Below are 27,072 nucleotides of genomic sequence, written 5' to 3'. Positions count from 1 at the left end.
AACACATAATTATTGTTAAAAACTTTATATCCTACACCTGTTTAGTTCACTTGTTAACAACCATGCTAGATTATCTGCAAAGGCTTCATTAAACATCAGACAGCTGTCCCAAGCCTCTCTCTTTTTTTTTTGAAAGATTTAACATAACATCAACTAGGCAGAATAAAAATTTTCATTTTAATGCTGATAACTGTAAAAACATGTCTATTTTAATTAAACTGCAATTAGCATTAATGCTGACTATATCAGAATTTCTGAAAGTTTTAGAATGCCTAATTTTTACAAGCACTTATCTTTAAACCAATTACTTTTTAGCAGTACCATCTGGAGGCAACATATAAGAACATATAGCTACAGAAGCTGATTCAAAGATTTTCTAGTTATTAATATCCAGTTGCAAAATGGCTAGTTATTAAAATCTAGTTATTAAAATCCAGTTGTAATTAAGGGTCTCATTTTGGGGCCATTTCTCTCTGCTTAGCAGTTTGTAGAGGCCAAGTGGCATTATAGAAGGAAATCAGCTTCTTTCTTTTTAACCCATTTAATTTTAAAAGTCTCTCAGAGTTTTTAAGAATACACCCTAAAGGCCAGTAGTTTAGAGTGCCATTTATGGTCAGGCTGTGTTGCAGAAGATTAATTTCTTCCATTTTGGGGAGTCTAAAGACCTCCCAACTTTTTGAGGATGCACCCTAATGGGGAGTCATTTAGAATGGAGGAGATATCACCAATGACTAAGTCAGGTCCTGAAATGAGAAAGGAGTCTCCCACTATCCCCAGGGGAACCAGGTGTCCCTAATGCCCAAGGGGCTAGGAGTTGTCCAGAGGTCCCCAGAAACCCAGAAGTACCTCTAGGTACAGGTCACATGAAGCATCCCTCCACCAGGTGTGCACAAGAGGTCCTGTGGCCCACCTGACTGCATAGGAGTCGCTATGGCTGAACTCCATCCCTGGCCATGGCTCCGGGAACAGGAGTTGGGGAGGAGGAGGAGAGGGGTCAGGACCCGAAGTCCAGGGTAGACTTTGCTTGACTGAGCAACCTGATAACATCACTTTCAGTGACCTGGAGGGGAGACAAAGCGTCTCAGTGTGGTGACATCGAATTAGATGGGTTATTAAGCTAGATCCAAAGGCCAAGGTCTCATTCTTGGCTGTCTCATAGGTACACCCAAAATGCCTTAAATCCTAGGTGACCCTGGCTGGCATAGACAGACCAGACTGCTCATCCCAAAGTGGAAGGTGATAGGTGTGAAAGGCAGAGAAAAAGGGTATAGAAGTTGCAAGTCCAGATGTGAATGAAGAGGCAAGAGAATAGGTGTGCAGGCAGGGGGATACACATGGAGCTGAAAGGAAGATGGGCTACACTGAGTCAAGGAGGAAGTGCCAGGGAGTGCGTGAGTGGAGGCAACAGATCCCGGAAAGTTGGGAGAACACCCTCCAGGGAGAATGTGCCAGAGTGGTTTTGCTTCACAGGCTACCTTGAAAGGGACATTGCCTGGAGGTTGGTTGGTGGCCTAGAGAAAATCTAACCTGTTTCAGGACCAATTTACCCTCACATGGGAGACTTACTGTAGGTGGCAACTGCCTTAGTGGCTTTTAGTCAACCTGTGCCCACTAAGGAAGCGGCAAGAGCAACCAAAGACCCAAAAGGAAAAAGACAAGGACTGTGCCTTAAAGTAGCATAGAATCCCCCCTTGCCTAAACCATTAGTGAGGACCGCATTAGAAGTCCCTTTGCGGTCACCAAGATGTTGTCAGACAATCCGGTCCAATCCAGCTGAAGACATCTCCCTGTGTGCTAGCTGAGTCCTCAACACGCAGGAGGGTTCTTGAGTCTGACTGAGAAAGAATTCACAAGCAGGTTGAGCAGGTACAGGCAGAGTGGTTTAATGAAGCAAAGTACACACCCAAGGAGGTAGTGTGGGCATGGTGCAGAGGTGAGCAGCACCTGAGCACTTATTTTTTGTATCACGTAATCCTCTAAATGTTTTACATTTAACTAGCTCTCTCAGTCTTCACAACACACCTAGGAAGTTGGTTCAATTGTAATGACCATCTTGGGAAACTGAGGCACATTATGGCTAGATGACTTGCCTAAGATTTTGCCAAAGGGACAAGCTAATGGATTTGAATAAAGATGGCTAGGCTGCACTGTGACCTTGTTTCTGTCTCCCCATATTCTCCATCTCAGTGAATGACACATGATACTCCTAGTTCTCTAAGATCTGACTCCAGTCTAGCCTCTTTTATCTTGACATCCTCCAAAAAACTTATGTTTCAATTAAACCAGATGACTCCTTATTTCCCAAAAACACATTTTCAAACTTGTCTTTTTTGTTCATATTGCTAGAGGATATTTTTTTCATTAGGTTGGATTTATTACTTTATTATAAAATATAGACATGGAAATTATTTACAGGATGAAAGATTTCAGAACTTCAGTGAAACAGGCACCTTCACGTGGTACCATTTCTTTTTTTTCATTAAGGTATGATTGATATGCACTGTTATGAAGGTTTCACATGAAAAAACAATGTGGTTACTACTTTTACCCATATTATCAAGTCCCCACCCACACCCCAATGCAGTCACTGTTCATCAGGGCAGCAAGATGCCACAGATCCACTATATGCCTTCTCTGTGCTACACTGTTCTCCCCGTGATCCCCCAAACCATGTATACTAAACATAATACCCCTAAATGCCCTTCTCCCTCCCTCCCCACCCACCCTCCCACACCCCTCCCCTTTGGTAACCACTAGTTCATTCTTGGAGTCTCTGAGTCCGCTGCCATTTTGTTCCTTCAGCTTTGCTTCACTGTTATACTCCATAAATGAGGGAAATCATTTGGCACTTGTCTTTCTCCACCAGGCTTATTTCACTGAGCATAATGTCCTCCAGCTCCATCCATGTTGTTGAAAATGGTAGGATTTGTTTCTTTCTTATGGCTGAATAGTATTCCATTGTGTACATGTACCACACCTTTTTTATCCATTGATCTACTGGTGGACACTTAGCTTGCTTCCATATCTTGGCTCTTGTAAAAAGTGCTGCAATAAACATAGGGGTGCATGTGTCTTTTCCAAACTGGGCTCCTGCATTCTTAGGGTAAATTGGTCTTAGGGTAAATGGGTCAAATGGTATTTCTATTTTTGGTTTTTTGAGGAACCTCCATACTGCTTTCCACAATGGTTGCACCAATTTACATTCCCACCAGCAGTGCAGGAGGGTTCCCCTTTCTCCACAACCTTGCCAACATTTGTTGTTGTTTATATTTTGGATGGCAGCCATCCTTACTGGTGTCTTCTTTAATTTCTCTCATGAATGTCTTGTAGATTTTAGAGTATAGGTCTTTCACTTCCTTGGTTAGGTGTATTCCTAGGTATTTTGTTCTTTTTGATGCAATTGTGAATGGAATTGTTCTCCTGATTTCTCTCTCTGCTAGTTCATTGTTAGTGTATAGGAATGTCACAGATTACTGTGTATTAATTTTGTATCCTGCCAACTTTGCTGAATTCAGATATTAGATCTTGTAGTTTTGGAGTGGATTCGTTAGGGTTTTTTATGTACAATATCATGTCATCTGCAAACAGGGACAGTTTAACTTCTTCTTTACCAATCTGGATGCCTTTTATTTCTTTGTGTTGTCTGATTGCCATGGTAGTACCTCCAGTACTATGTTGAATAGAAGTGAGGAGATTGGGCATCTTTGTCTTCTTCCCAATCTTAAAGGAAAAGCTTTCAGCTTCTTGCTGTTAAGTATAATGTTTACTTTGAGTTTGTCATATATGACCTTTATTATGTTGAGGTACTTGTCCTCTATACATATTTTGTTGAGAGTTTTTATCATGAATGGATATTGAACTTTGTCAAATGCTTTTTCAGCATCTATGGAGATGATCATGTGGGTTTTGTCCTTCTTTTTGTTGATGTGGTGGATGATGTTGTACTATCCTTGCATCCCTGGGATGAACCCCACTTGATCATGATGGATGATCTTTTTGCTGTATTTTTGAATTGTTTGCTAATATTTTGTTAAGTATATTTGCATCTATGTTCATCAGGATATTGGTGTGTAATTTTCATTTTTTGTGGGGTCTTTTCCTGGTTTTTGTATTGGAGTGATGCTGGCCTCATGGAATGAGTTTGGAAGTATGCTCTCCTCTTCTATATTTTGGAAAATTTTCAGGAGCATGGGTATTAGGTCTTCACTAAATGTTTGATAAAATTCAGTGGTGAAGCCATCTGGTCCAGGGGTTTTGTTTCTGCTGAGAAGTCTGATGTTAGCCTGATGGGCTTTCCTTTGTATGTGATCTTATTCCTCTTTCTCGCTGCTTTTAAAAGTCTGTCCTTATCCTTGGTCTCTGCCAATTTAGTTACTATATGTCTTGGTGTTGTCTTCCTTGGGTCCCTTGTGTTGGGAGATCTGTGGATCTCCATGGCCTGAGAGACTATCTCCTTCCCCAGATTGGGGAAGTTTTCAGTAATTACCTCCTCAAAGACACTTTCTTTCCCTTTCTCTCTCTCTTCTCCTTCTGATACCTGTATAATGGAAATATTGTTCTGTTTGGATTGGTCACACAGTTCTCAATATTCTTTCATTCTTAGAGATCCTTTTTTCTCTCTGTGCCTCAGCTTCTTTGTATTCCTCTTCTCTAGTCTCTATTTCATTTATCATCTCTTCCACCCTATCCATTCTGCATTTTTAAAATTTTGATATAATTAATCTAGAATTACATGAAGAACATTATGTTTACTAGACCCCCCCTTCACCAGGTACCCCCGCACATACCCCATTAATCACTGTCCATCAGCGTAGTGAGATGCTGTAAAATCACTACTTGTCTTCTCTGTGTTGCACAACCTTCCCCATGCCCCCCCTGATATTATACATGCTAATCGTATGGTCCCCTTTCTTCTTCCCCACCTCCCTCCCTTCCCACCCCTCCTCCCCAGTCCCTTTCCCTTTGATAACTCTTAGTCCTTACTTGGGTTCTGTGATTCTGCTGCTGCTTTGTTCCTTCAGTTTTTCCTTTGTTCTTATACTCCACAGATGAGTGAAATCATTTGGTACTTGTCTTTCTCCACCTGGCTTATTTCACTAAGCATTATACCCTCTAGCTCCATACATGTTGTTGCAAATGGTAGGATTTGTTTTCTTCTTAGGGCTAAATAATATTCTATTGTTTATGTGTACCACATCTTCTTTATCCATTCATCTACTGATGGACACTTAGGTTGCTTCCATTTCTTGGCTATTGTAAATAGTGCTGCAATAAACATAGGGGTGCATCCATCTTTTTCAAACTGTGCTGCTCCATTCTTAGGGTAAATTCCTAGAAATGGGATTCCTGTGTCAAATGGTATTTCTATTTTGAGCTTTTTGAGGAACCTCCATACTGCTTTCCACAATGGCTGAACTAATTTACATTCCCACCAGCAGTGTAGGAGGGTTCCCCCTTTTCCACAACCTTTCCAATATTTGTTGTTGTTTGTCTTTTGGATGGTAGCCATCCTTACTGGTGTGAGGTGATATCTCATTGTGGTTTTAATTTGCATTTCTCTGATAACTAGCGATGTGGAGCATCTTTTCATGTGTCTGTTGGCCATCTGAATTTCTTCTTTGGAGAACTGTCTGTTCAGCTCCTCTGCCTATTTTTTAATCAGATTATTTGCTTTTTGTTTGTTGAGGTGTGTGCACTCTTTATATATTTTGGATGTCAAGCCTTTATCGGATCTGTCATTTACAAATATTTTCTCCCATACTGTAGGGTACCTTTTTGTTCTATTGATGGTGTCCTTTGCTGTACAGAAGCTTTTCAGCTTGATATCATCATATAGTCCAACTTGTTCATTTTTGCTTTTGTTTTCCTTGCCCAGGGAAATATGTTCATGAAGACATCACTCATGTTTATGTCCAAGAGATTTTTGCCTATGTTTTTTTCTAAGAGTTTTATGGTTTCATGGCATACGTTCAGGTTTTTGATCCATTTTGAATTTACTTTTGTGAATGGGGTTAGACAATGATCCAGTTTCATTCTCTTACATGTAGCTGTCCAGTTTTGCCAACACCACCTGTTGAAGAGGCTGTCATCTCTCAGTTGTATGTCCATGGCTCCTTTATCATATATTAACTGGCCATATATGTTTGGGTTAATGTCTGGAGTCTCTATTCTGTTCCACTGGTCTGTGGCTCTGTTCTTGTGCTAGTACCAAATTGTCTTGATTACTGTGGCTTTGTAGTAGAGCTTGAAGTTGGGAGTGCAATTCCCCAGCTTTATTCTTCCTTCTCAGGATTGCTTTGGTTATTCGGGGTCTTTGGTGGTTCCATATGAATTTTGGAACTATTTGTTCCAGTTCATTGAAGAATGCTGTTGGCAATTTGATAAGGATTGCATTAAATCTGTAGATTCCTTTGGGCAGGATGGCCATTTTGACAATATTAATTCTTCCTAGCCAAGAGCATGGGATGAGTTTCCATTTGTTAGGTTCCTCTTTTATTTCTCTTAAGAATGTCTTGTACTTTTCAGGGTATAGGTCTTTCACTTCCTTGTTTAGGTTTATTCCTACGTATTTTATTCTTTTTGATGCAATTGTGAATGGAATTGTTTTCCTGATTTCTCTTTCTACTGGTTCATTTTTAGGGTATAGGAAAGCCACAGCTTTCTGTGTGTTAATTTTGTATCCTGTTAACTTTGCTGTATTCCGATATCAGTTCTAGTAGTTTTGGAGTGGAGTCTTTAGGGTTTTTTAATGTACAATATCATGTCATCTGCAAATAGTGACAGTTTGACTTCTTCTTTACCAATCTGGATTCCTTGTATTTCTTTGTTTTGTCTAATTGCTGTGGCTTGGACCTCCAGTACTATGTTGAATAAAAGTGGGGAGAGTGGGCATCCTTGTCTTGTTCTTGACTTAGAGGAAATGCTTTCAGCTTCTCGCTGTTCAGTGTGATGTTGGCTGTGGTTTTTTTATATATGGCCTTTATTATGTTGATGTACTTGCCCTCTATCCAATCTGCTTTTAATGCCCTCCATTTTGTTCTTGAATGATTCAATCTCCAACCAGAATTCATTCCTGAGTTCATGAATATCTTTCCGTATCTCCATGAGCATGTTAATGATTTTTATTTTGAACTGCCTTTCAAGAAGAGTTTAGAGGTCCATGTCATCTTTCTCAGGCTTTATATTAAGTTTACTCTGAACCATGTTCCTTTGGCATTTCATATTTGTATTTGGTGCCCTCTAGGGTCCAGAAGCTCTACTCTCTGGAGCTGCTCAGCCCCTGAAGCACTGTCACCAGTCACAGGGGAGTGGTATTGGTGCCTGGGGGGGAGCAAAGAGCTGTTTCCTGCTTCCTGAGTGCTATGCCTGTCTCCCCTGCCTGAACCAGTGGGCCGAAAACACAGGTATAAGCCTCTATGCTTTGTGTTTGTAGTTGCTGTAGACAGATCTTCCCTGTGGCTTGCCTAATGCCAGGGTGGGGTTTGCCGGTTCACCAACCAAGTGGGGCTGGCTGGGAGAAAGGCCAGTAGGATGCCTGTCATGGAGGGGGTCCTTGGAGCTGAGTAGTGAGTAGCCAGTCAGGGAGCTAGAGTACCTGGAAATCATGAAATCTCCCAACCTGCTGGGCAGAGTGCACCCAGACAATTTTGTCTACCTGTCCTTTCTCCTGAGCAGTAAGCTCTATTCAATCCTTGCTCCTTTAGCAGCCCTCTTGCTAGGGGCTTCCTTGTTAGGAAGTCTCTCAGACTGCCCACCTTTCTTTTGTCCCAGGGAAGCTGGATATGGATCCCTGTTTTCCACAAGCGGCTGGAATCTCAGTCTCTCCAGGAATTCTGCCTGTCTTAGCTTTCCAACCTTGTAATCATGAGAGTATAATGAAAGACCATGAAATGTAGGTTTGTGCTCCCAGAGCAGATCTCAGGAGCTAGGTATTCAGCAGTCCCAGGCCTTCACTCCCTCCCTTCCCAGTTTCTCTTCCTCCAGCCTGTGAGCTTGGGTGGGGGAAGGGCTTGAGTCCCGCTGGGCCACAGCTTTGGTACGTTACCCTGTTCTGTGAGGTCTTGTCTTTTCTCCAGGTGTATGCATTCTGGTGCAGTCATCTTTCCTGTTGTTCTTTCAGGATTAGTTGTATTAATTGTATTCTCATAATTATATGTGGTTTTAGGTAGAAGCCTCTGTCTCACCTCTCATGCCACCATCTTTAATCCCTCCCATGTGGTGCCATTTCAATAGGGATTCATTTCAGCCTACATACTTTACAAGAATGTTAGCATCTCTAAGTAAGAAATAATCCTTGTCATCTATAATTACTTTGGTGCCTCCATATTCTGGGAGAAGAACTTTATCTCTTTTACAATATCTGGTTAAAGTTCTCTACCCTTTCCTTTAGAGCTCAATCCAACAGCTATTACTATTGCTTGCAATACTTTTCCTTGAGAGTTTTCTGGAAGCATTATGCCTCCTTTGGTTACATTTTTGGCTGCACTCCTTTCAATCAGTACTTGGTCAAAGAGGGGAAGAAACTTTCTAAATGCCTGTCCTGCTATGACTGCAACCGCCACAGTTCATACCATGTTCTTGCGCTGCTGCAAAGAGAGACCTACCGTCCTGCTGAAGAATATTTTTTACAGGTAAGATTATGACCCTTGTAGAATCATGAAGTGTACACCTGTCAACATTTTTATTTAATTTAGTAATTAGTCGTTAATGAGGGATTTGCCTTTTCCTGAATGTCATATAGTTGGAATCGTACAGTATAATACCCTTTTCAGATAGACTTCTTTCAGTTAGTAATATACATTTAAGCTTCTGTCTTTTCATGGCTTGATAACTTATTTCTTTTTAGCACTGAACAATATCCCATTGTCTGGATGTATTATCACTTATTTATCTAAGGGCATGTTTTTGAGTCATCCACATAGATACTGGAATCATAGTAGATGGGTAGCAGGAGTGAAGTTGAATGGACTGCTGTTGTCACTTGGCAAGTGAACAAATGAAGGATAGTGACCAAGAAGAAAGGAGAAGAGAAGGGTAGAGCTGGTGATTATAGACTCAAAATAAATTTCCTTTTCCTTAAATGAAGGTAAAATATGATTTGGAGGGGCAGTGGGATGGGAAAAGTGCTGAATATCTTCTCCAGCCCCTACCCACCCCGACCCCACTCCAACTCCTATAATACCTAAGGAGAGGAAAATGCAAAAGGAAAGACAAGGTCTTGGTGAAGGGTTGGGTATTACTCCATGCGCGAAGAGTGCTCAGTGATGGGGTTGAGCATGAAGCCTAGTGTAAAGGCGGGCAGAGAACAGCAATAGCAGGATGAGTTTGGAGAGAAAGCAGTGAGCCAAATAAACAAACAAGAACACAAACAGAATGAGATGACTGGAGAGAGGTGAATCTGATGATGGTTTTGAGGACTCTTGTGTAAAGATGTTTCTGTGCTGATTCATCTCTAAATAGTGCCAACTCTACACCACCTTCACTATTTGCGGTCCCATCAGCAATTGGTGGCTTTTGCCTCTGACTCCAAATTAAATCTTGGTTATGAGGGTGTTTTGTTTGCTTTTGTGACTTATTTAAACTCCACTTCAAGAAGAATGATGGCATGTGTAAACCTGGATTAGGATGAAATGTCTTGAAGTGGTGGCTCTCAACTCTGGTTGCACATTACACACAATTGGGAAGATTTTTAAAACCCTGAACGCCATCCAAATCCAACTGAATCAGAACTTATGGAGGTAGACGTAGGCATCAGTATTTTTTTAAGTTCTTTAGGTGATACAAAAGTACAACCAAAGTTGACAACCGATTTACAATTTGTAAGAAATAAAACAGAGTAAGACACAGGCATAAAAGAAGGTCAAAGTGTTATGTATATTCAAAGAAAAGAGAAATCAGATCTCCTGGGAAGACTTGGGAAAGTTTTCATAGAAATCATGCCTTTGAGATGAAGAATTTAAAAAGATAAAGACCATAGTAGGGAGAATAATATAATAAAGCTATCAGGTTGAGAAAAGGTATGGAGTTTTGAAAATACTGGACCTGATATAGCCACTGGTTCCACTATATAATGTAGTTTCAGGAGCAAAGTCAAAGAAAAATCTGAGAACAGACTGAGTTCTGGACAGTGGGAGAGTCATTGAAAGTGATACACGGAGCAACCCATTTAGGGTTTTGGATAGAAAAGACACATCTAGAAGCAATGTGAAAAATGAAATGGAGAGCCTGAAAGGGTGACCAATTAAGAGAATTTTGCAGTATTTAGTTTTAAGGTGGAGTGGGAATGGAAAGCAGGGGAGAAAAGAGGGAAATAGGACAGATCTAGAATGTAAAGGACCAGGTGATTTAGATATGAAGAACAAAAAAGAGGAGTCAAGGTTAATCAGAAAATTTTAAGAGAAAAATTTTAAGTGGTATCATTAACAAACATAAAGAAAATAGGACTTGGACTGGTTTGATAAGACGAAGATAAGTTTTATTTTTACTGCTCATGTAGAAAATGCTTATAAGACATCTAGATGGAGATATCTAACAAACAAGTGGGAATGAAAGCCAGGAGATCAAAAGATGGCTTGCAACTGGAGACATTTAAAATTTGCTTGGTGTTAATGGAAACTATGGGAGAAGGAGAATTTATTAATTCTGTTTTGGGAGTAGCAGGTGCTCGATGAACATGCTTTATTGATATTTGAAGAAGCAGAATTGTCTAGACAACATTTAGGAGGAGAAAGCTGATATGGGTTTCGGAGGATGAAAATGAAGAGAGACAGAAGGAAATCCAGGATTCTCCACAGTCTTGGTGACCTATGGCAGAAAAGTCAAGGACAGGATGGCCCACTGTGTGAAACGCTACAGGGAAATTAAAGAAAGCTGACAAAAATCTTTGGAGTTGGCCACTAGGCAATCCTTAACATGTAAGCTTCATGAGTGCAGATATTTTTGTTTGTTAGAAGATTGCTGGCACACTATACTCAATCATTAAGTACTGAGCAAATGAATAGGTGATATTTCAGAGAACATTTTCAGAAGACTGTCAGAGGCAGAAGCCAAATCTTAAGGAATGCATAGAGTTGCCCAAGAAGAAACCCCATGGTCTTTTTCAAAATGGGTGGTCAGAATGAACTTTTAAAAAATAAATCAGATTCTGTCACTTTCCTGCTTAAAATGCTTCAGTGGCTTCCTACTGAATTTGGAATAAAACCAAACCAAACCACGTTGCCTGAGGTGGGAAGCCCTGCACAACCTGCCCTACATTTTAACTAAATTGTATCACTTTCCCTCTCACACTACCTTGCAGCTACCTCCTTGAACCTGAAGTTCTTACCTGTCCCTTTTATGCCTTGACCATGCCAATCTTGTTCCAATGTTGTGGTTCCCTTTGACTATTTGAAATAGAATGCAGTATTATGGTCCCTGTGGTGGTTCCACAAACAAGGTGAACTATGCAAGCTGTAGAGGCCCTGAGTCATCCATGACAACTCATGCTGTGCTGTGAAGGTGCCATACAGCCATCTTGCCTCTGTCAGCAAGATTGCCACAGCTCTTCACCAGTGATCAAGAAAAGAAACAGGCTGGAATGCTCAAAAAAGATAAATTGGAAAGAAATCTGTTTCTCATGTTTCTGAAAGGATATTTTAGGAGAATGAGTAATAATCCTAATCCTTGCCTCCTATCATATAGATGGCATCAGAATGTGGATAGTCTATTCTTTCAAGACACTAGATGTACCCTTGACACCAACTTTGATACACTGATAAATATAACCTCTTTCCTGCATGTATCCCCTGTTGTAAAAAGGTATATAAACTGTCCCCATACAATGGGCTTTGGGACAGTCTGATCAGAACTATCTGATCCACTGTCATCCCAGGTCATGGCCCTCAGTAAGACTGAATAAACTCTTTCTTTCTTAATACTGATAGCTGTGTTGATTTCTGTCAATAGCTAGAGTATGCTGTCCCAGCTTTTCCTCTTAACTCCCTTGTCATCCTTTAGGTCTCTTTATATTTTACCATCTCTCCAGAGAACATTCTCGAATACCTGCTTTAAGGTAGTCCTTTCCTTAACCCCCACTGCTCTACTTCCTTCCTAGGACTTCCCAGTCTGGAATTATCTTGTTTGTTTATGTGTTTACTGTTTGTCTCTTCCCATTAGAGTATAAACTACATAAGGAGTGAGAAAATGCAAATAGCAGGATGGAGATAACTGAGGAATAAAAGTTTAGGAAAAGCAAAAGGACATGGGATCAAGAGCTCCAAAGGAGGAATGAAATGCTCTTTCTTGCCCTGAAACAAGAACAAGGAAGGTAGAAGAGAGCAGGAACCTTAGGAAATCTGAGGTGTAATACTTTATGCAATCTGATGAATTCTTTTCCCATCAGCCTTTAATGACATGGTTAAATTAGTTGTGGGAATAGTTGGAAACTGCTTGATTTTACCCTGTCAGTCAGCTCTGTAAGACATACTGTGTATATTAGGGTGGAAAACATCCCTTTCTAGATTCTTTTGTCTGTGGATCTACTAGGCTTAGTAAAAGACTCACTGATCCATATTTTGTATATAAAAAGTGCTTCCTGAACCATTAAGGTCTTTACAGATGTTGTTACTCTTATTTTACTGTGTGCGTGATTCTAAAGGAGGTACCACCCTCCCTAAGCACCAGGAAGGAACATCAGGGTGGAGGTCCACCATGCCCCTCAGCATTGTTCCTGAGAGACAGCGAGTTTAGATTTACAAAGCATTTATATTTTTCCCATGTGCCAAGAAATAACTAAGCATTACATTCACATACCCTTGCTGTGAAAGATTACAATAATGTTATTTTAACCCCATTTTCTGTAGAAAGGTGGAAATCAGATCTGCTCCAGACTAAATAAGAAGTCAGAAATAAAATTTGAGCCACTGGCTAATCCAGGCTTTGGGACTGTGCATGCATTACATCTTTTACGCACCCTAAAGTTTGGGCTGACAACTGCCAGCTACAATGTTGGCATTCTGTTCAGTTCCTCACCTCTCTCCTCACTCCCACACTAGTATGGACAACAAAGGTATGCAGGCATCGTGTGTTATGGTGTGTGACAGACAGACATAAAAGGTAAATATTACTTGTCTACAAAAATATTTAGTTGGCACTATGTTTCCCCCCATCTCTTTTCTTTTACTCTCTTTTTCCAATTTGTCATTTTGAAATCAGCTTTGAGGTGAGGCAGAGTGGTTTGAGATGGCTAAGAACATTCCAGAAAACCATGTTCTATGAGAGTCAAAGAATGGCCTGAGTGGACTACCCGAGCTTCAGCTCTTCCCACAATTAACCCTTTACTCCTGAGATATGGATAGATTGGAAGTCAAAGCAGTTTTACACTGGATAAAGACTATAGAAGTGGTTGGGTGTGAGGGTGTTTGTAAGCAGGCACTTCTCTGCCCCTGCCGGGTTGTCAAAGACACTTCTACCAGTTCAGGTGCAACTCAGCCAAGTTTCCAGGAAGCCTTCCTTCCCTATTTCCTCTCTAGTAGCTTTCTGGATGAGTTTCAGTCCAGAACACATAGGCCTTTCTGGATCTCCCCCATTTTAATAATACTTCCTTTCCTGTTTTTAAAGACTCCTGTGATACTTTCTCTCATGTCCAACCAAGTTAGACTAGTGGGAAAAAAAAATCAAATAAACCCCAACCCAGCTCTCATTACAGCCCATTACATGTAATTATGCATCAGTTACCCTGTAGTATCACAAATAATGCACATGCTAACACATCCAGAACGTGTATAAATAAGTATATGTACCCAATATGTACATATTCTTTTATATTTAACCTACATTGTATGTAATGGCTATTTTTGTCATTGATGTACATCCCTTTCTAGACTCACACATTTCTATCACTAAGCTACCTCTATGTATGATAGAGTTGGAAGACCCTGTGTTTGAATCATGTTTCTCTCATTATATGGCTTGTACGAAAGGGAACTTAGGAGGCAGAGTAGATGGAGTTGGAGAATCAATGGCCCCATGAAACGACCGTAAATCTTACTATTAGGCGTTCTAAGCTCCTGGGAATAATCTTCTCTGACATTTCAGACATGCTTTCAATTTAGTTCATTTCAAGGCCTGCCCAATTACCTCACAGACGTTGTGAATACTTAATTTGGTCTGCACTGAACAGAGAAGGCTTCTCTTACAGCCTAAGCTGATGGACTGGAGAGAATAAAAAAAGCGTGACTCTCATATAACTAACATTATCTTGGGCCACAACCCTAACAAATCGGCGACTTACTAGGAGATAAGGTGCCTAAGCCCCACCGGGCGCCGAGGCTCTGGAGACAGGAGACAGCCTACCCACTGCCCAACCGTCCCTCCCGCCCCGCCCCGCCCCGCGCACACGCACGCGCAGGCGCACGCCGCCGCGCTCCAGGGGGCGGTCCCTGGCTGCCATCTTGCCCGGTGCGGAGCCGCTGTCGCTCCCCCGAAAGCAGGGCGGAAGCAAGTGTGTCCTTCTCGAATTGCGTCCCTTTCCACTGCGAGACCTATCCGACAGCCTCCGCTGGCTGCCGAGTCCGAGTCTAGGCCAATGAACTAACCCACCACCCGCTCTCCACCCCGCCGAGGCACCCAGCCTCCCGCCGGCCGCGATGCCGAACGTGCAGCTACCGCCCAAGGAGAGCAACCTCTTCAAACGCATTCTGGTGAGTGGCCGGAGGCCGCGCTGCCGCCCGGGCCCTGCGCGGCGAACGATCCGGCGGCGGCGGCGGCTTCTGCGCGGGCCGCTCCGTTCTTTGTTTATTAAGGGTTCCGCACGACCTGCCTGCCCGCCCGCCGCGGCCCAGCCCGACAGGTCGCCTGCTTGCCTGCCCGGCGTGCAGTGCCTGGCCTGGCCTGTCCTCCCGCCTTCCAGAAACTTCCCGCCGCCCTCTGCAGTCGCTCTGGGCAGGGGCGCGTCGGCGGGGTGGCGGCCCCGTGCCCCGTGCGGCGCCGGCGTCCTCCCTGCGGACCTCCCCACTGTCTGTTGCGAGCCTCCCCTCTGCCTGGTGTCGTTCACTGCTTTGTGTTTGAGCGACTGCACAGCACATGCCGATAGCTATTAAAGCGGGAGCGATCCTGTAGAGGGCTGCGGCTCGGGTTTATACTGGTTTCGGGAAAGTAAAACCCTAGGAGGTAAAGCCTCCCTTTGGGAGAGAGTTGACATGTTTTTCACGTACCGTTCTTACCCTCCTTGAGAGGTGAATGAGTGACTAGAACTGCATTTCTGAGTTATAAAGTCGAACACAAGATGATTGATTATTGATTGCTTTTAACTTGTAAATGCCCTGCCTTGAGTAAGTAATTAAAGCCGGGTGCACTTGCCGATTTGCACTTGGGAGAGCAAGTACTTTGTCTCTGAGCGCAAATTTGAATACTGGCCTGGGGGAGAGGACCGCTTTTCGGCCGGGAGTATTCTATAGGTTGTGTGTCAGTATCCCTGGTGCCTTCACGGTTTTCCAGGGAGGAGAGACAACATGCCTTTGCTGTTAGTATTTACACTGAGGAAGCATAGATTTTAAGCTAATATTCTTAGTGTCTTTTCCAGCCTGCCTTTTTATCTGTAAACAAGAGTTTAGGTTTTAAGGGTGAATTTATTATATAGAGCTGTTGGTTATATGACTCTTAGCTGTTGTTTACCTTTACTATAAATAAATAGTAAGCTTACAGCAGTTTTTAGTATTATCAAGGGCAGATAGAAATTCATGGTAGCTATTCAATTTCAAGCCAAAAGAAACTTCACACTTTGTGTTTTTCTTAACAATCTGAAGACTTAGTAGATGGGATGAAAATTTTAAGTCTTAATTTTATATAGTACTTAACTGTTGAGCAAATAATGTCACATAAGTGTAAAAACAAAACAAGATGATTGACTAAAGCACTGTGGCAGATTGCTGCACTCGGCTTTATTTATGTGTTATCTTATTTCATTTAAGTTTTTCCCATACCCTTGTATTTTTCTCAGTTTGGATTTGGAGAAGTGAACTTTTTTTGTTTTGGTCCCTCTCACGGTTTTATTATTTTCTTTTTCTTGATCTAGGGAATCCAGAACATGTTCATGAAAAATCATCTATAAATTATGTTAATTGGATTTCAAGACATTTGGCCTTATTAAAAAGATGACAACACTTATTTTCTCCATATGTATATTTTCTAGTTTGGATCATGTTATCAGTAGCATAATGAAAAACAGTTACATGATTTATTATCGTATAGTTACAAAAACGGTAAAGCTGCTGCTGAGTTAATTTTATCCCCAAATAAATTGGGAAATGCTGAACATGTTGATATCTGGGCGTGTAACGTTTATCATAAAGGCCACATGAATTTAGGGGAGTGCAGCAAAAGGGCATGGTTTCATCATCTCACAATCGCAGTAAATGCGGTAAAGGTACTAAAGCAAATTCCATGACAAAAGTCTCTGTGTTAAAATTTTTTAAGTTTGGTTGGTGGACCACAGTGCTTTGCCACCAACAGTACATTTCTTTTTATTAGTTATCAATTTACTTAAACACATGAATACAGATTCACCAGCTGCATGGCTTATACTTGCTTGTCTTTGTCTTAGTCCCTAAACTGGCTCTTAGCATTGCACTTTGTTGAATTTTGGAGCTCCTCCATGCCCTCTTTTATGGACAGGATGAGACAAGCCCAGGAATGGTAAATGACTTAAGTGTCTAAGGCTCTCTCTCTGGTTAGTAGCAAAGTTGAAACAAGAATTTATCTTTTCTACTAACTATATAGTCCTTACCGAACCTAAGATTTCTTTAAACTGAGTATTTGGGACACTGGAGACAGGCTGCGTGGGTTTGAATGGTGGCGCTGATGCTTACTACCTGTCTGTCTACTCAGTAACTGTGTGCCTCACCCTCTCCATCTGAAATGGAGGTAACATAGGCTTTCCTTGGGATTTAAGTAAGGATTAAATGAAAACAGTGCCTGACACATTGTAAATACTTCCAGTAGGTGTTAACTATTATTATTACTGTTGTTGGTAATATGATTGATATTACTTCCAAATCACTTACCAAGAGAGAAAAAAACCCATCTTTTCCTTTTCTCTTACCCAGTAGTTCTTCTGCTTGTGTTTTTTCCTTTTTGTCATTTGTCAGGTGAACTATAGTCAAACTCAGATTATTTTTAAATTTTTATTTGTAAATATTTTTGGAATAGGTGATTTATTTGCTTGGTCCAAACCCCAGTAGTCCTTCTGCTTGTGTTTTTTCCTTTTTGTCATTTGTCAGGTGAACTATAGTCAAACTCAGATTATTTTTTAATTTTTATTTGTAAATATTTTTGGAATAGGTGATTTATTTGCTTGGTCCAAATTTAGTTTTCTCTCCTGTCTGTCTTCGAACCACTAGGTTCCCTTCCCTAGGGGCAAACAAGTAGTCTTAACTAAAGCATTTTTTTTTCTATCAACACTTCTAATTCTTCCTTCCATATCCTACCCCTGTTGTAAGGATTAAATTAATCACTGCTCCTTTGCTGGTGCTATTTTGCTTTGTACTCAGGAGGTTGTATTTTTTAAGCAGGGCTTATTTGTCTAGACCCTGAGATGTAGCTGTGGTTGAAATAGACAAGATACCTGTTCTGGAGCTTATACAGTGTAGTGAAGAAGATAGACACTAAGTATGTGATCACATGAATATGAATTTCAGGGAATGATAGCACTGTGCAGGAAATAGAATAATATGATAGAAAATATATGTTGGGGTGGGGTGGAGGCTGGCAGTATGAGATACAGTGGGGTCAGGTAGGTGATGTGTGAAACTTCGGTGACAGGCATTCAGCCTCGGGAGATCTGGGAAGAACATTTCAGGTAGAAGGAACACAAGTGCAGAGGCCCTACTGTGGGAGATAAGCTTGGCATATTGATTACTGAAAGAAAACCCATTACAGCATTACCGAGAGGGTGAGTGGAAGAAGATGAGATGTTCTTTGCTCAGTAGCTGTGGAGAACAGGCACTGATTAATTATAATTAGCCTGGCTTGTGGCATTTAGCGGGAAAGATGTTGCTCAAATTTATATTCAGCTATGCTGCACTGATGGACAGTGACTGCATTGGAGTATGGGTGGGGACTTGATAATATGGGTAAATGTAGTAACCACATTGTTTTTTCATGTGAAACCTTCATAAGAGTGTATATCAATCATACCTTAATAAAAAAAAAATTTGTATTAAGCTAGTGATGGAAAGACCGTGTTCTTTAGAGTCAGACCAGAGTTTGCAACTAAGCTGAGTCACTTCTGAACAAATTTTATGAACTCTTTAAGTTTGTGTTTCCACATCTGTAAAATGGAGGTAATGACACGCTCCTTCAGGAATTGTTTAACATTGTATAGATGCATAGTAGTTGCTCAACGAATGACAGTATGTGTGTATGTGCCTTAGTTCCATTCTTTAAGTAGCAAAGGCTTTCAGTGCAGTTTCTAAAATTTTTCAGCATTATCACATGTTTTTGCATTTGGTTTTTGACTTTTAAAAAGTTGTAGCAGTGTTGGTTGACCATTAAGTTCCCTTATAATAAGGATATTGTCTTTTTTCTTATCCTTCTGTAAAAGTGACAGTATTTAGATACTCGAACAGTTTGGCAAGGAGTAGATAACAAAATCACATATGTTTTAGACCCAACTTGGCATCTTGAATTTAGAATTTATGTAATGCAATGAAAAGTTGCTCCATATGTATTCATTTTATAAAATAATTTTTGTGCATATTTCTTTACAGAAATGTTATGAACAGAAGCAATACAAAAATGGCCTCAAGTTTTGCAAGATGATTCTTTCAAATCCAAAATTTGCTGAACATGGAGGTACTTTCTCATCTGTGAGAGATTGCTTTGGGGAAATCTAATTCCAAAATAAGACAGAAAAAGTTCCTAACAATGAAAATAGAATACTTTCCATATTCCATGGCCTGGTAGCTCTCTGTTAGAGTGTATCAATATACAGCAGTTTTAGTTGTGCATCATTTCAGTCTTATTCTAAGTTACTTTACTTGTTATGCTTAGGTATATGTACAGTCTTATAGATGAGAAGTGGTTTGTTGATCTGTTGGGAAACAACTGGAATATATACCAGTATTTTCATAGACCTGATTTCATTTGTTACGTTGAATAGAACTTAAGTTTATATATTGATTTCCTATGTAGAAAATTAGGACAATATTGTAATACAGAAATAGTATGAAGATACAGTCAAATGCATTTTATTCTTTGGTAGATGTCTTTTTTATGTATCTGCTGATCTTAATATATATATAAATACTTAAATCAGGTATTACTGATTTATCATTAGATTGTTTATCTTATTTGTTTTGGCACTGGTGTTAATAAGTCAGTATTTCCTTGTCTCATCCTTTCTCACTGGTGACCAGTGTTTGTTAAAAGGATGAGTCAGGTTAAATAAGCAAATTGTGGTCCTGTAGCAGAGCAAAGGTAATTTGCATCTCTGAATATTAGACTTGGGTAATTCTTGAGACCATCTTATTGGGAAAATAGGCTGACCCTGCTCAGCTTTCTAATAACATTAAATCATTCTTTTGAAGGAAGAATTTTACAAATTTAAAGTTTGTTTTCAAGCATTTTAGCTGTGGAACCCTTATTCATAGGGAAGCTGGTGGGGAAGTTCATTATGTAAAAAACATTAAAAAAAAAGATATTTGATTATAGGGGCCTGGGCTGCTGGATCACTGGGTTCTGAAAACCAAAGTACACAGAGATCAGTTTGAAAACTACTTTTCTTGTCCGATTCCTTTCTTGTGAATTATTCAGAGATCTGTGCCATCCTTCACTAGCTCCCTTAAACATATTCTCAGGTTGCCACTCCCACAGTCCAGTGTTGTTCTCTTGAAGTGCACACTGATGTTAATTACCTAATTAGAATTAGTTGGAATAAATCTGCTGCCGAAAATTAAGTCTATTCCAATATTGGTAAGATGATTTTTAAATTACATATATTTGTTAAGGTAGATTGAGTGTTTTTGTGGGTATAATTCATGATAATTGATTAGAATTGATCTCAGGTGAAGGCTGTGGCACTGTCAGTAGATTTATCTCAGTAGGGCTCAGGTGCCTGCTGTGTTGCCTTTTTTCAGTAGAATAATCTCAACCTATAGAGTCGTCTAAAGGGCAGAAAGTTTTAGCAACTCAGTCCCAGCCTAAGGAATTTTAGAAAGGGAGTCAGGCTAAGCTTTGAGCAAATACTTAAATGTAGTTTTACTTTCTGTATTTGGAAAGAACTTTTTCTAAATATGTGATTAAAGAGATGAATAATACAGCATTGGTAGATCTCAAATATTAAAATAGTGTTAAGAGAATAATTGCATCTTTCATGTGTAAATAGAGGTTAAAAATCTTTTTCAGAAACTTTGGCTATGAAAGGATTAACATTGAACTGTTTAGGAAAAAAAGAAGCAGCATATGAATTTGTTCGTAAAGGACTTCGTAATGATGTCAAGAGTCATGTCTGTATCCTTTTGCACTTGTTGAACAGCTTAATTTCATTCATGTGTTTTCATTTACAAGTGTTTTCTAATTTAAATTAAAAAACTGAAAAATTTCAAACTTACATTGAAGAGAGAATTCAAAGAATTCTATGTACCTGTTATTCATCTTCATTAATTATTAGCATTTTGTAATATTAGTTTCATCTGTTACCTACTCCGTGTTTGTTTATTGGAGTGTTTTACAGATTACCTGTATGTTTTTTATTTATTTTAGTTCTACTTAGTGTGAAAGAAAAGTAACTTAGAAAATTATGTATGACTTGAAACTCACATTTTTTTCTTACACATCCAGAGACTGGGTGATACTTTCTTGTCATTCCAAATAATGAGGTACCTATATAGGATGTACTTAGTAAAATTTGTGTTTCTTAAACTTTTAGAAGTTTTAGAAGAAAAATTCAGAATTTTAGGAAACTTGTTTTAGAACAGATTTTATTTAGTATTAAGTGTGATATTATGTTGGTTCCTCACTTGGTTTCTGTTACTTAACTGGATACTTTAATTGTATTTTTCTCTGGCTAGTATCCCAGTTTAGGGGGGGAAAAAACCCCAAATCATTGAAATTGATTTTTATTTGTGTTTTTTTTTGCTTGTCATTATTCTTACTTGCAACCTTTTCACATTGCCTTTGTATCTTAGTTTTTTTATATCTAATTCATCTAGCTGTTGGCCAGCATTGAACATCAATAATCCTAGTACTGTTTTCACATATTTAGCTTAGGGTTCTCTCAAAGTACTAAATGCTTATTTCTTTATCTCAGTGCTTACCCCAGAGTGAAGAGAGAGGATATACAAGTAAGATAGTTTTTTGGCTCCAAGATATGCTAAGACTTTAATTTACAATACATACAAACAATTTTTGTGGTCATAGTATCACTAGTGAATTAATGGGTGGTTACATCTTATTTTAGAATTGAATAGAAACTTGTTTTAAAAAATAATTGCAGTTTTTGTATATATTTTGTTTTAATATGCAGTGATGAAGAGTAAGTGAGATGCTGGGGTAGAAAAGTGAGGGGATAAAGGGTAGAGAACACAAATAATTTTTACGAAGAACTTTCTAAGTTTACTTAAAAAATATGGAAAATTTCAAACATATAAAAGTGGAAAGAATAGAATAATGAGCCCCCATGTGCCCATCACCCAGCTTTAATAATTTAGTAATAGTCAAGGTTGATCTGATTTCATCTCTTACTACCTACTTTCTATTCTCCTCCCTCTGTCCCCAGATCATTCTGAAGTAATTCCCAGACAAAATACCATTTGTTAATAAGGTAAGCTTTCTATTAGATATGTAGCATAGCATATTCTAGTATCTGTGTCTCTATTTCCTTAACTTAACAGGTTGGCATGTATATGGACTCTTGCAGCGTTCTGATAAGAAGTATGATGAAGCTATTAAATGTTACCGAAATGCTCTCAAATTAGATAAGGATAATATGCAAATTTTGAGGGATCTGTCTCTGTTGCAGATTCAAATGAGAGACCTTGAAGGTTACCGAGTAAGTACTTTAGTCTTAAGTGTACATGTCTTTACAATAGATACAATTTAAAAGCATGTGAACATGGAAAAAGGCAAGCATAAGCCAAGATTATAGATTGATTGCTCATTGTAGCTTGTAGAAGGGGAAAATCACTTGAAATCTTCTTCCCCAGAACTGGTTGTGAAACTGCATACTTGATCATCAAAAGAGGATAACTTTATTCATATAATGCTTTTTAAAAAACTATAGAGTATCTCCTATGTGCAAATGTTGTACTAAATTCTTTGTGTTTTTTACATTTATAAATTTAGTAAGCAGAGCTTTTATAATTGAAATCTAAATGTAGCGATTACAGTTTCTTTAATATGGATTAGTAAATATAAAATAATGTGAATGCCATAACTATAGTCCAGACGTCTTCAAACTGGCATCTGAACTCTGCTGGGCATCTCTCCATGTGTTTACTCCACTTAGTATCTTAAATTCAGTATGTCTAAAATGGAATTTTCTTATGTGAAGGAGGCCACCAACTCTTAGCAGTTCTCTTTAAATACTTTGCTCTTAAATAATTTAAAAATTTTTCATTTACTTTTTACTTTTGCCTTTTACTGCCATGTAAGTCCTTACACTGTATGCCTAGATTTCTGCACACCTCACAAGAGTTCTGCTGAGCTTAATAATAGAACCATTCTTTAAGGTTGTGGGGTTTATCTTTAGCAATACTTAGCACCATGGGTGTAATGGGAGTTAAAATCAGTTACCTTCAGAAATAAGGTAAAAAATTCAGAATATTGATAAAGAAATTAAGAATATTAACAATTTTGCTAAAAGGGGTAGTGAAATAAATGAAGATAAAAGAACTGTTTAGAAATGAAGGACCCAAGGAACTGGAGGTCCTAGTGGTGTCCAAAATAATGAGTAGGAATATCAGTGAGTGAGAGTATTAGCAACATAGGAGCTGTGGCCAGAGGATGTGATATCTGAATTTGTGATTTCTGAGTGACGATAAAGTCTAGGGTATGGTTGTGGGAGTGGGTCTCTGAAACTGGGTGGAGGAGATCATTAAAGATGAGGAAATCTTGAATCAAAGAAGGTAGAGGTTGTACAATGGGCGATCCACAGTGTTGCATTTGCCCAGGATAATGGCAAAATTGGCAAAGAAGAAAAAAACCAACCCAGACTTTAATGAAGGAGGGGTATGACAGAGAAACAATGGTGAAAGTGAGAGATAAAAGTGACATAGCTTACTGTCATGCCTAAAAGGAACCAGACACTGAAACATGAAGGGGGGAGAGGAGTGATATTGCCTTAAATTTTGCTAAAGATACCTTTTTTTTAAAAAAAAGATCTTATGTTCCTGTGGCATGTACTGTGGGTGGACCCACTTGACACCCATTCCAGCAGGTGTCACGGAACAGTCCTGGAAGCTAAACACTGCATTTTCAAAACTCCGTCGCAGCTAGCGTTCTTCTTGAGACCCTGTCCTTCAAGCAGTTGCACTTGTCTAAAACTTGGAGGCGAACATGAGCTATGAAAAAGTGGGGGCTGTGTAGGGAGGTTGGATTTTCTGCTAGTGAAATATCTTGAGTCTTCTGGGCAGCCAGGGTGAATTTCTGGTGTTTTTTCCCTAATGTTGTAGATACTGAACTGCCATAGGGTGGCAGCAGTTGTGGTTCTGTGAGGAAAGTTCAGTGAGGTGATGGAGTGTTCCTCGTGGCCGGGTCCACCGTCTCTGAGGCCTCTTAGAACAATGCGAATACATTGTTTTAATGAGGTATTTTTATAAAAAGGAAAATCTGCTTTTATAAAAAGCTATCTTAGTTTCTCTTCTAAGATGTTAGTTACCAAAAGAAATTCTCATATAAAGATTATTTTGTTAAGGCAGATGAAAAGCATGGGCCCCAAAAACAGCTTTTCAGTGGCAGCCTTACTTACAGTGAGGATTACAAAGTCTAGAACATAAGTAATTGGGATAAGGAACATAAAAAGTATTCCTATTTCATTCTGAAATTGATGCTTGTTCACTGAATTCATTAGAAAGGAAATAAAGGTATCATTATTTTCTAAATCTTTGTGATGAAATATAAATATATTCAACAAAGTTAAAATAAAAAAATAAAAAAGACTAATTTTATTTTTTTTAAAGGAGACAAGGTATCAGCTTCTTCAGCTGCGCCCAACACAACGTGCTTCCTGGATTGGATATGCTATTGCATACCATTTGCTGAAAGACTATGATATGGCATTAAAACTGTTGGAAGAATTTAGACAAACTCAGCAAGTAAGAACTTCATTTTAACATTTTCTCTTTCACAATTAAAATAGTTGACTTCTTTATTGTCCCCACTCCCAAATAAGAATTAAAGTCTTTGAGCTCAATGAAAAAACTTGAAAAAATTTTGAAATAATTGGAAAAAGTTAAAATGTAGGATTCTTAATAGATAAATAATATAAATATTTTTGCTTACTATAATTTCAACACTATTCAAATGAATAAAGAAAATAAAAATGAAAATAGTTTTGTGATTGTGGGAATATATACATATATACATACATATATATGTAAAATAGAAAAGTACAAAACAATACACTGTATCACAAGAGAAATTAAATAGATGTTAACATTTTGCCATAGTTGGTCCAGAATTTTATTATTTTTTTAAAGAAAGGAAATGTTATAGAAATAGCTGAAGTTCTCCCTCAGTGCTTCCCTAGATGGAACCACAACTCTCAAACTGGTACAGGTCATTCCTAGTCATGTTTATATTATTATGTAAGTTCATAAAAATTACAGACTATTATTTTGTGTATTTAAACATTTACATGAGTGATACCCAGTTTTTTCCATTCAACACATCTTGAGATATATCTGTTGATACATGTAGGGCTAGTTTATCTGATTTTAACTGCTGTTTGGTGTTCCATTTTATAAAAAAGCCGTAACTTACCCATTTCATTTTGTCTCTATTAAAAACAGTGCTGAAATGACTCTTCTCGTCTGTTGTCTCCTAGCCATGTGCGCAGTTTTTGTTAGTGTATCCCTGAAACCAGAGTGGCAGAGTTGTAGCCATGTGTTTCTTCAGCTTTCCTGAGTATTACATCATCATTCTCTGAAATAATGCTACTAATTTATAATCTATAAACCTCACTAGCAAGGTTTTATAGTTAATGTTTCCCCACATCCTGGCTGACACTTGGCAGCTTTCTTAGTTTTCCAGTGTTCTGGATGTAAAGTTTATCTTACTCTTCTTTCGATTTGTATTTCTTTGATTATTAGTGAGGGTAAGGATATGAGGATAAGAGAGAATGTAGTTTTCTTTTCATGTCTGTGTCTGGCCTCGGGATGAGTTGGGAAGTGTTCCCTCCTGTTATTTTTGGAAGAGTTGGTTAACTTTTAGTTAAACCCTGAATCTTGATCCCCATGGCTCAATCTTTATTACTTGTCATGTCATAATCCTGACCTTGCCAGGAATTTTCCAAGGTAGATAGTCACCGTTCCTAATGGTTTCCTCTTTACAACTATTCTATGCTTGAGCTGCTTTGGTTTTATTTCATCACTTACTTTTCATTTCTTTTCCATTTCCCAGAAATTCATTGGAAAATAAATTGTATGCTCTATTTTTTTTAGGTATTTTTGTTTATTCTCATAAGGTAAGGGCGAAGATAAACTGTGTGGTATGTCCACCATGTTTACTTAGATGCTTAGCTGTTTACCTCAACCTGGAGAATTATCTATTGAGAATAATTATTTGCCTTTATCCAGGAATCAAGGCCTTATGAAAAGAGAGTATACTCTACCATATTCACTGTACTTGATAAACACTCTTTCCTTTCAAATGAAATAGTACTACATTTTAATGGTTGAAAACTAGGTGTTTGGAATTTTCTTATTTTTTATAATAAAAGGTATAATTAAGATGTATAAGAGTCTTTTTGAGGTATAATTACATAACGTAAAATTCTTTCACTGTAAGTGTACATCTCAAAGACTTTTTTTAGTAAATTTATAGTAGCCACTACCACAGTGTAGTTTTAGAACATTTCATCACCTCAGAAAGTTCTCTTGTGCCCATTTGCAGTCATTTACCACGTACTCCCATTCCCAGGCAACCATTGACCTGCTTCTGCCTCTGTAGGTTTACCTTTTTTGGAAACTTTGAATAAAGGCGATCATAGTGTAGTGCTTTGTCTTTCGATTCTTTTATTCAGCATGTTTTTGAGATTCATTCATATTAGAGCATGTATTAGTAGTTCATTCCTTTTTAATTCTGAACACTATTTCCTTATATGAATATACCACTTTCTTTATCCATTCATCAATTGATGTATGGATTGTTTTTACTTTTAATTACTATGAGTAATGCTTCTATGAACATTTGTGTACAAGTTTTTGTATAGACATTTTTATTTCTCGGGTAGAGATTTAGGAATAAAATTACTTGGTTGTATGGTAAGTACATTTAATAAACTACCAAGTTAATTAATCTATTTATTTATTCATTCATTCGTTATCGTTAATCGAGAATTACATGAAGAACATTATGTTTACTAGGCTCCCCCCTTCACTAAGTCCCCCCCACACACCCCATTACAGTCACTGTCCATCAGTGTAAGATGCTGTAGAATCACTACTTGTCTTCTCTGTGTTGCACAGCCCTCCCCGTGCCCCCCCCACTATACATGCAAATTGTAATGCCCTCCCCACCCCCCACCCTTATCCCTCCCTTCCCACCCATCCTCCCCAGTCCCTTTCCCTTTGGTAACTGTTAGTCCATTCTTGGGTTCTGTGATTCTGCTGCTGTTTTGTTCCTTCAGTTTTTCTTTGTTCTTATACTCCACATATGAGTGAAATCATTTGGTACTTGTCTTTCTCCACCTGGCTTATTTCAATGAGCATAATACCCTCTAGCTCCATCCATGTTGTTGCAAATGGTAGGACTTGTTTTCTTCTTATTGCTGAATAATATTCCATTGTGTATATGTACCACATCTTCTTTATCCATTCATCTACTGATGGACACTTAGGTTGCTTCCATTTCTTGGCTATTGTAAATAGTGCTGTGATA

General features: G+C 38.8%; 2 protein-coding genes across 8 annotated transcripts in view; one reads left to right on the top strand and one right to left on the bottom strand.

The window, feature by feature from the left end:
- Window positions 1-7,623: 7,623 nt before the first annotated feature.
- Window positions 7,624-14,428, bottom strand: LOC118935793 (10 kDa heat shock protein, mitochondrial-like). The gene is given in 3 exon segments (XM_057494629.1): window positions 7,624-8,348; window positions 8,351-8,563; window positions 14,332-14,428. Coding segments are annotated over 3 exon segments (417 nt in total). The 3' UTR covers window positions 7,624-8,241.
- NAA16 (N-alpha-acetyltransferase 16, NatA auxiliary subunit) overlaps window positions 14,420-27,072 on the top strand; it is a 77,089-nt gene continuing 64,436 nt past the window's right edge. For all 7 annotated transcript variants that reach the window (XM_057494404.1, XM_036932398.2, XM_036932397.2 and 4 more), the window contains exons 1-5: window positions 14,420-14,678; window positions 18,744-18,828; window positions 20,380-20,484; window positions 21,867-22,024; window positions 24,153-24,287. In XM_057494404.1, coding sequence (XP_057350387.1) covers window positions 14,625-14,678; window positions 18,744-18,828; window positions 20,380-20,484; window positions 21,867-22,024; window positions 24,153-24,287 — 537 coding nt within the window. In that variant the 5' untranslated portion in view covers window positions 14,420-14,624. The remainder of the gene's footprint in view (window positions 14,679-18,743; window positions 18,829-20,379; window positions 20,485-21,866; window positions 22,025-24,152; window positions 24,288-27,072) is intronic.

Source organism: Manis pentadactyla, chromosome 17 (genome assembly GCF_030020395.1).
Source record: "Manis pentadactyla isolate mManPen7 chromosome 17, mManPen7.hap1, whole genome shotgun sequence".
In the NCBI taxonomy this organism is placed as follows: domain Eukaryota; kingdom Metazoa; phylum Chordata; class Mammalia; order Pholidota; family Manidae; genus Manis; species Manis pentadactyla.
This window is presented reverse-complemented; position numbering and strand designations above follow the sequence as displayed.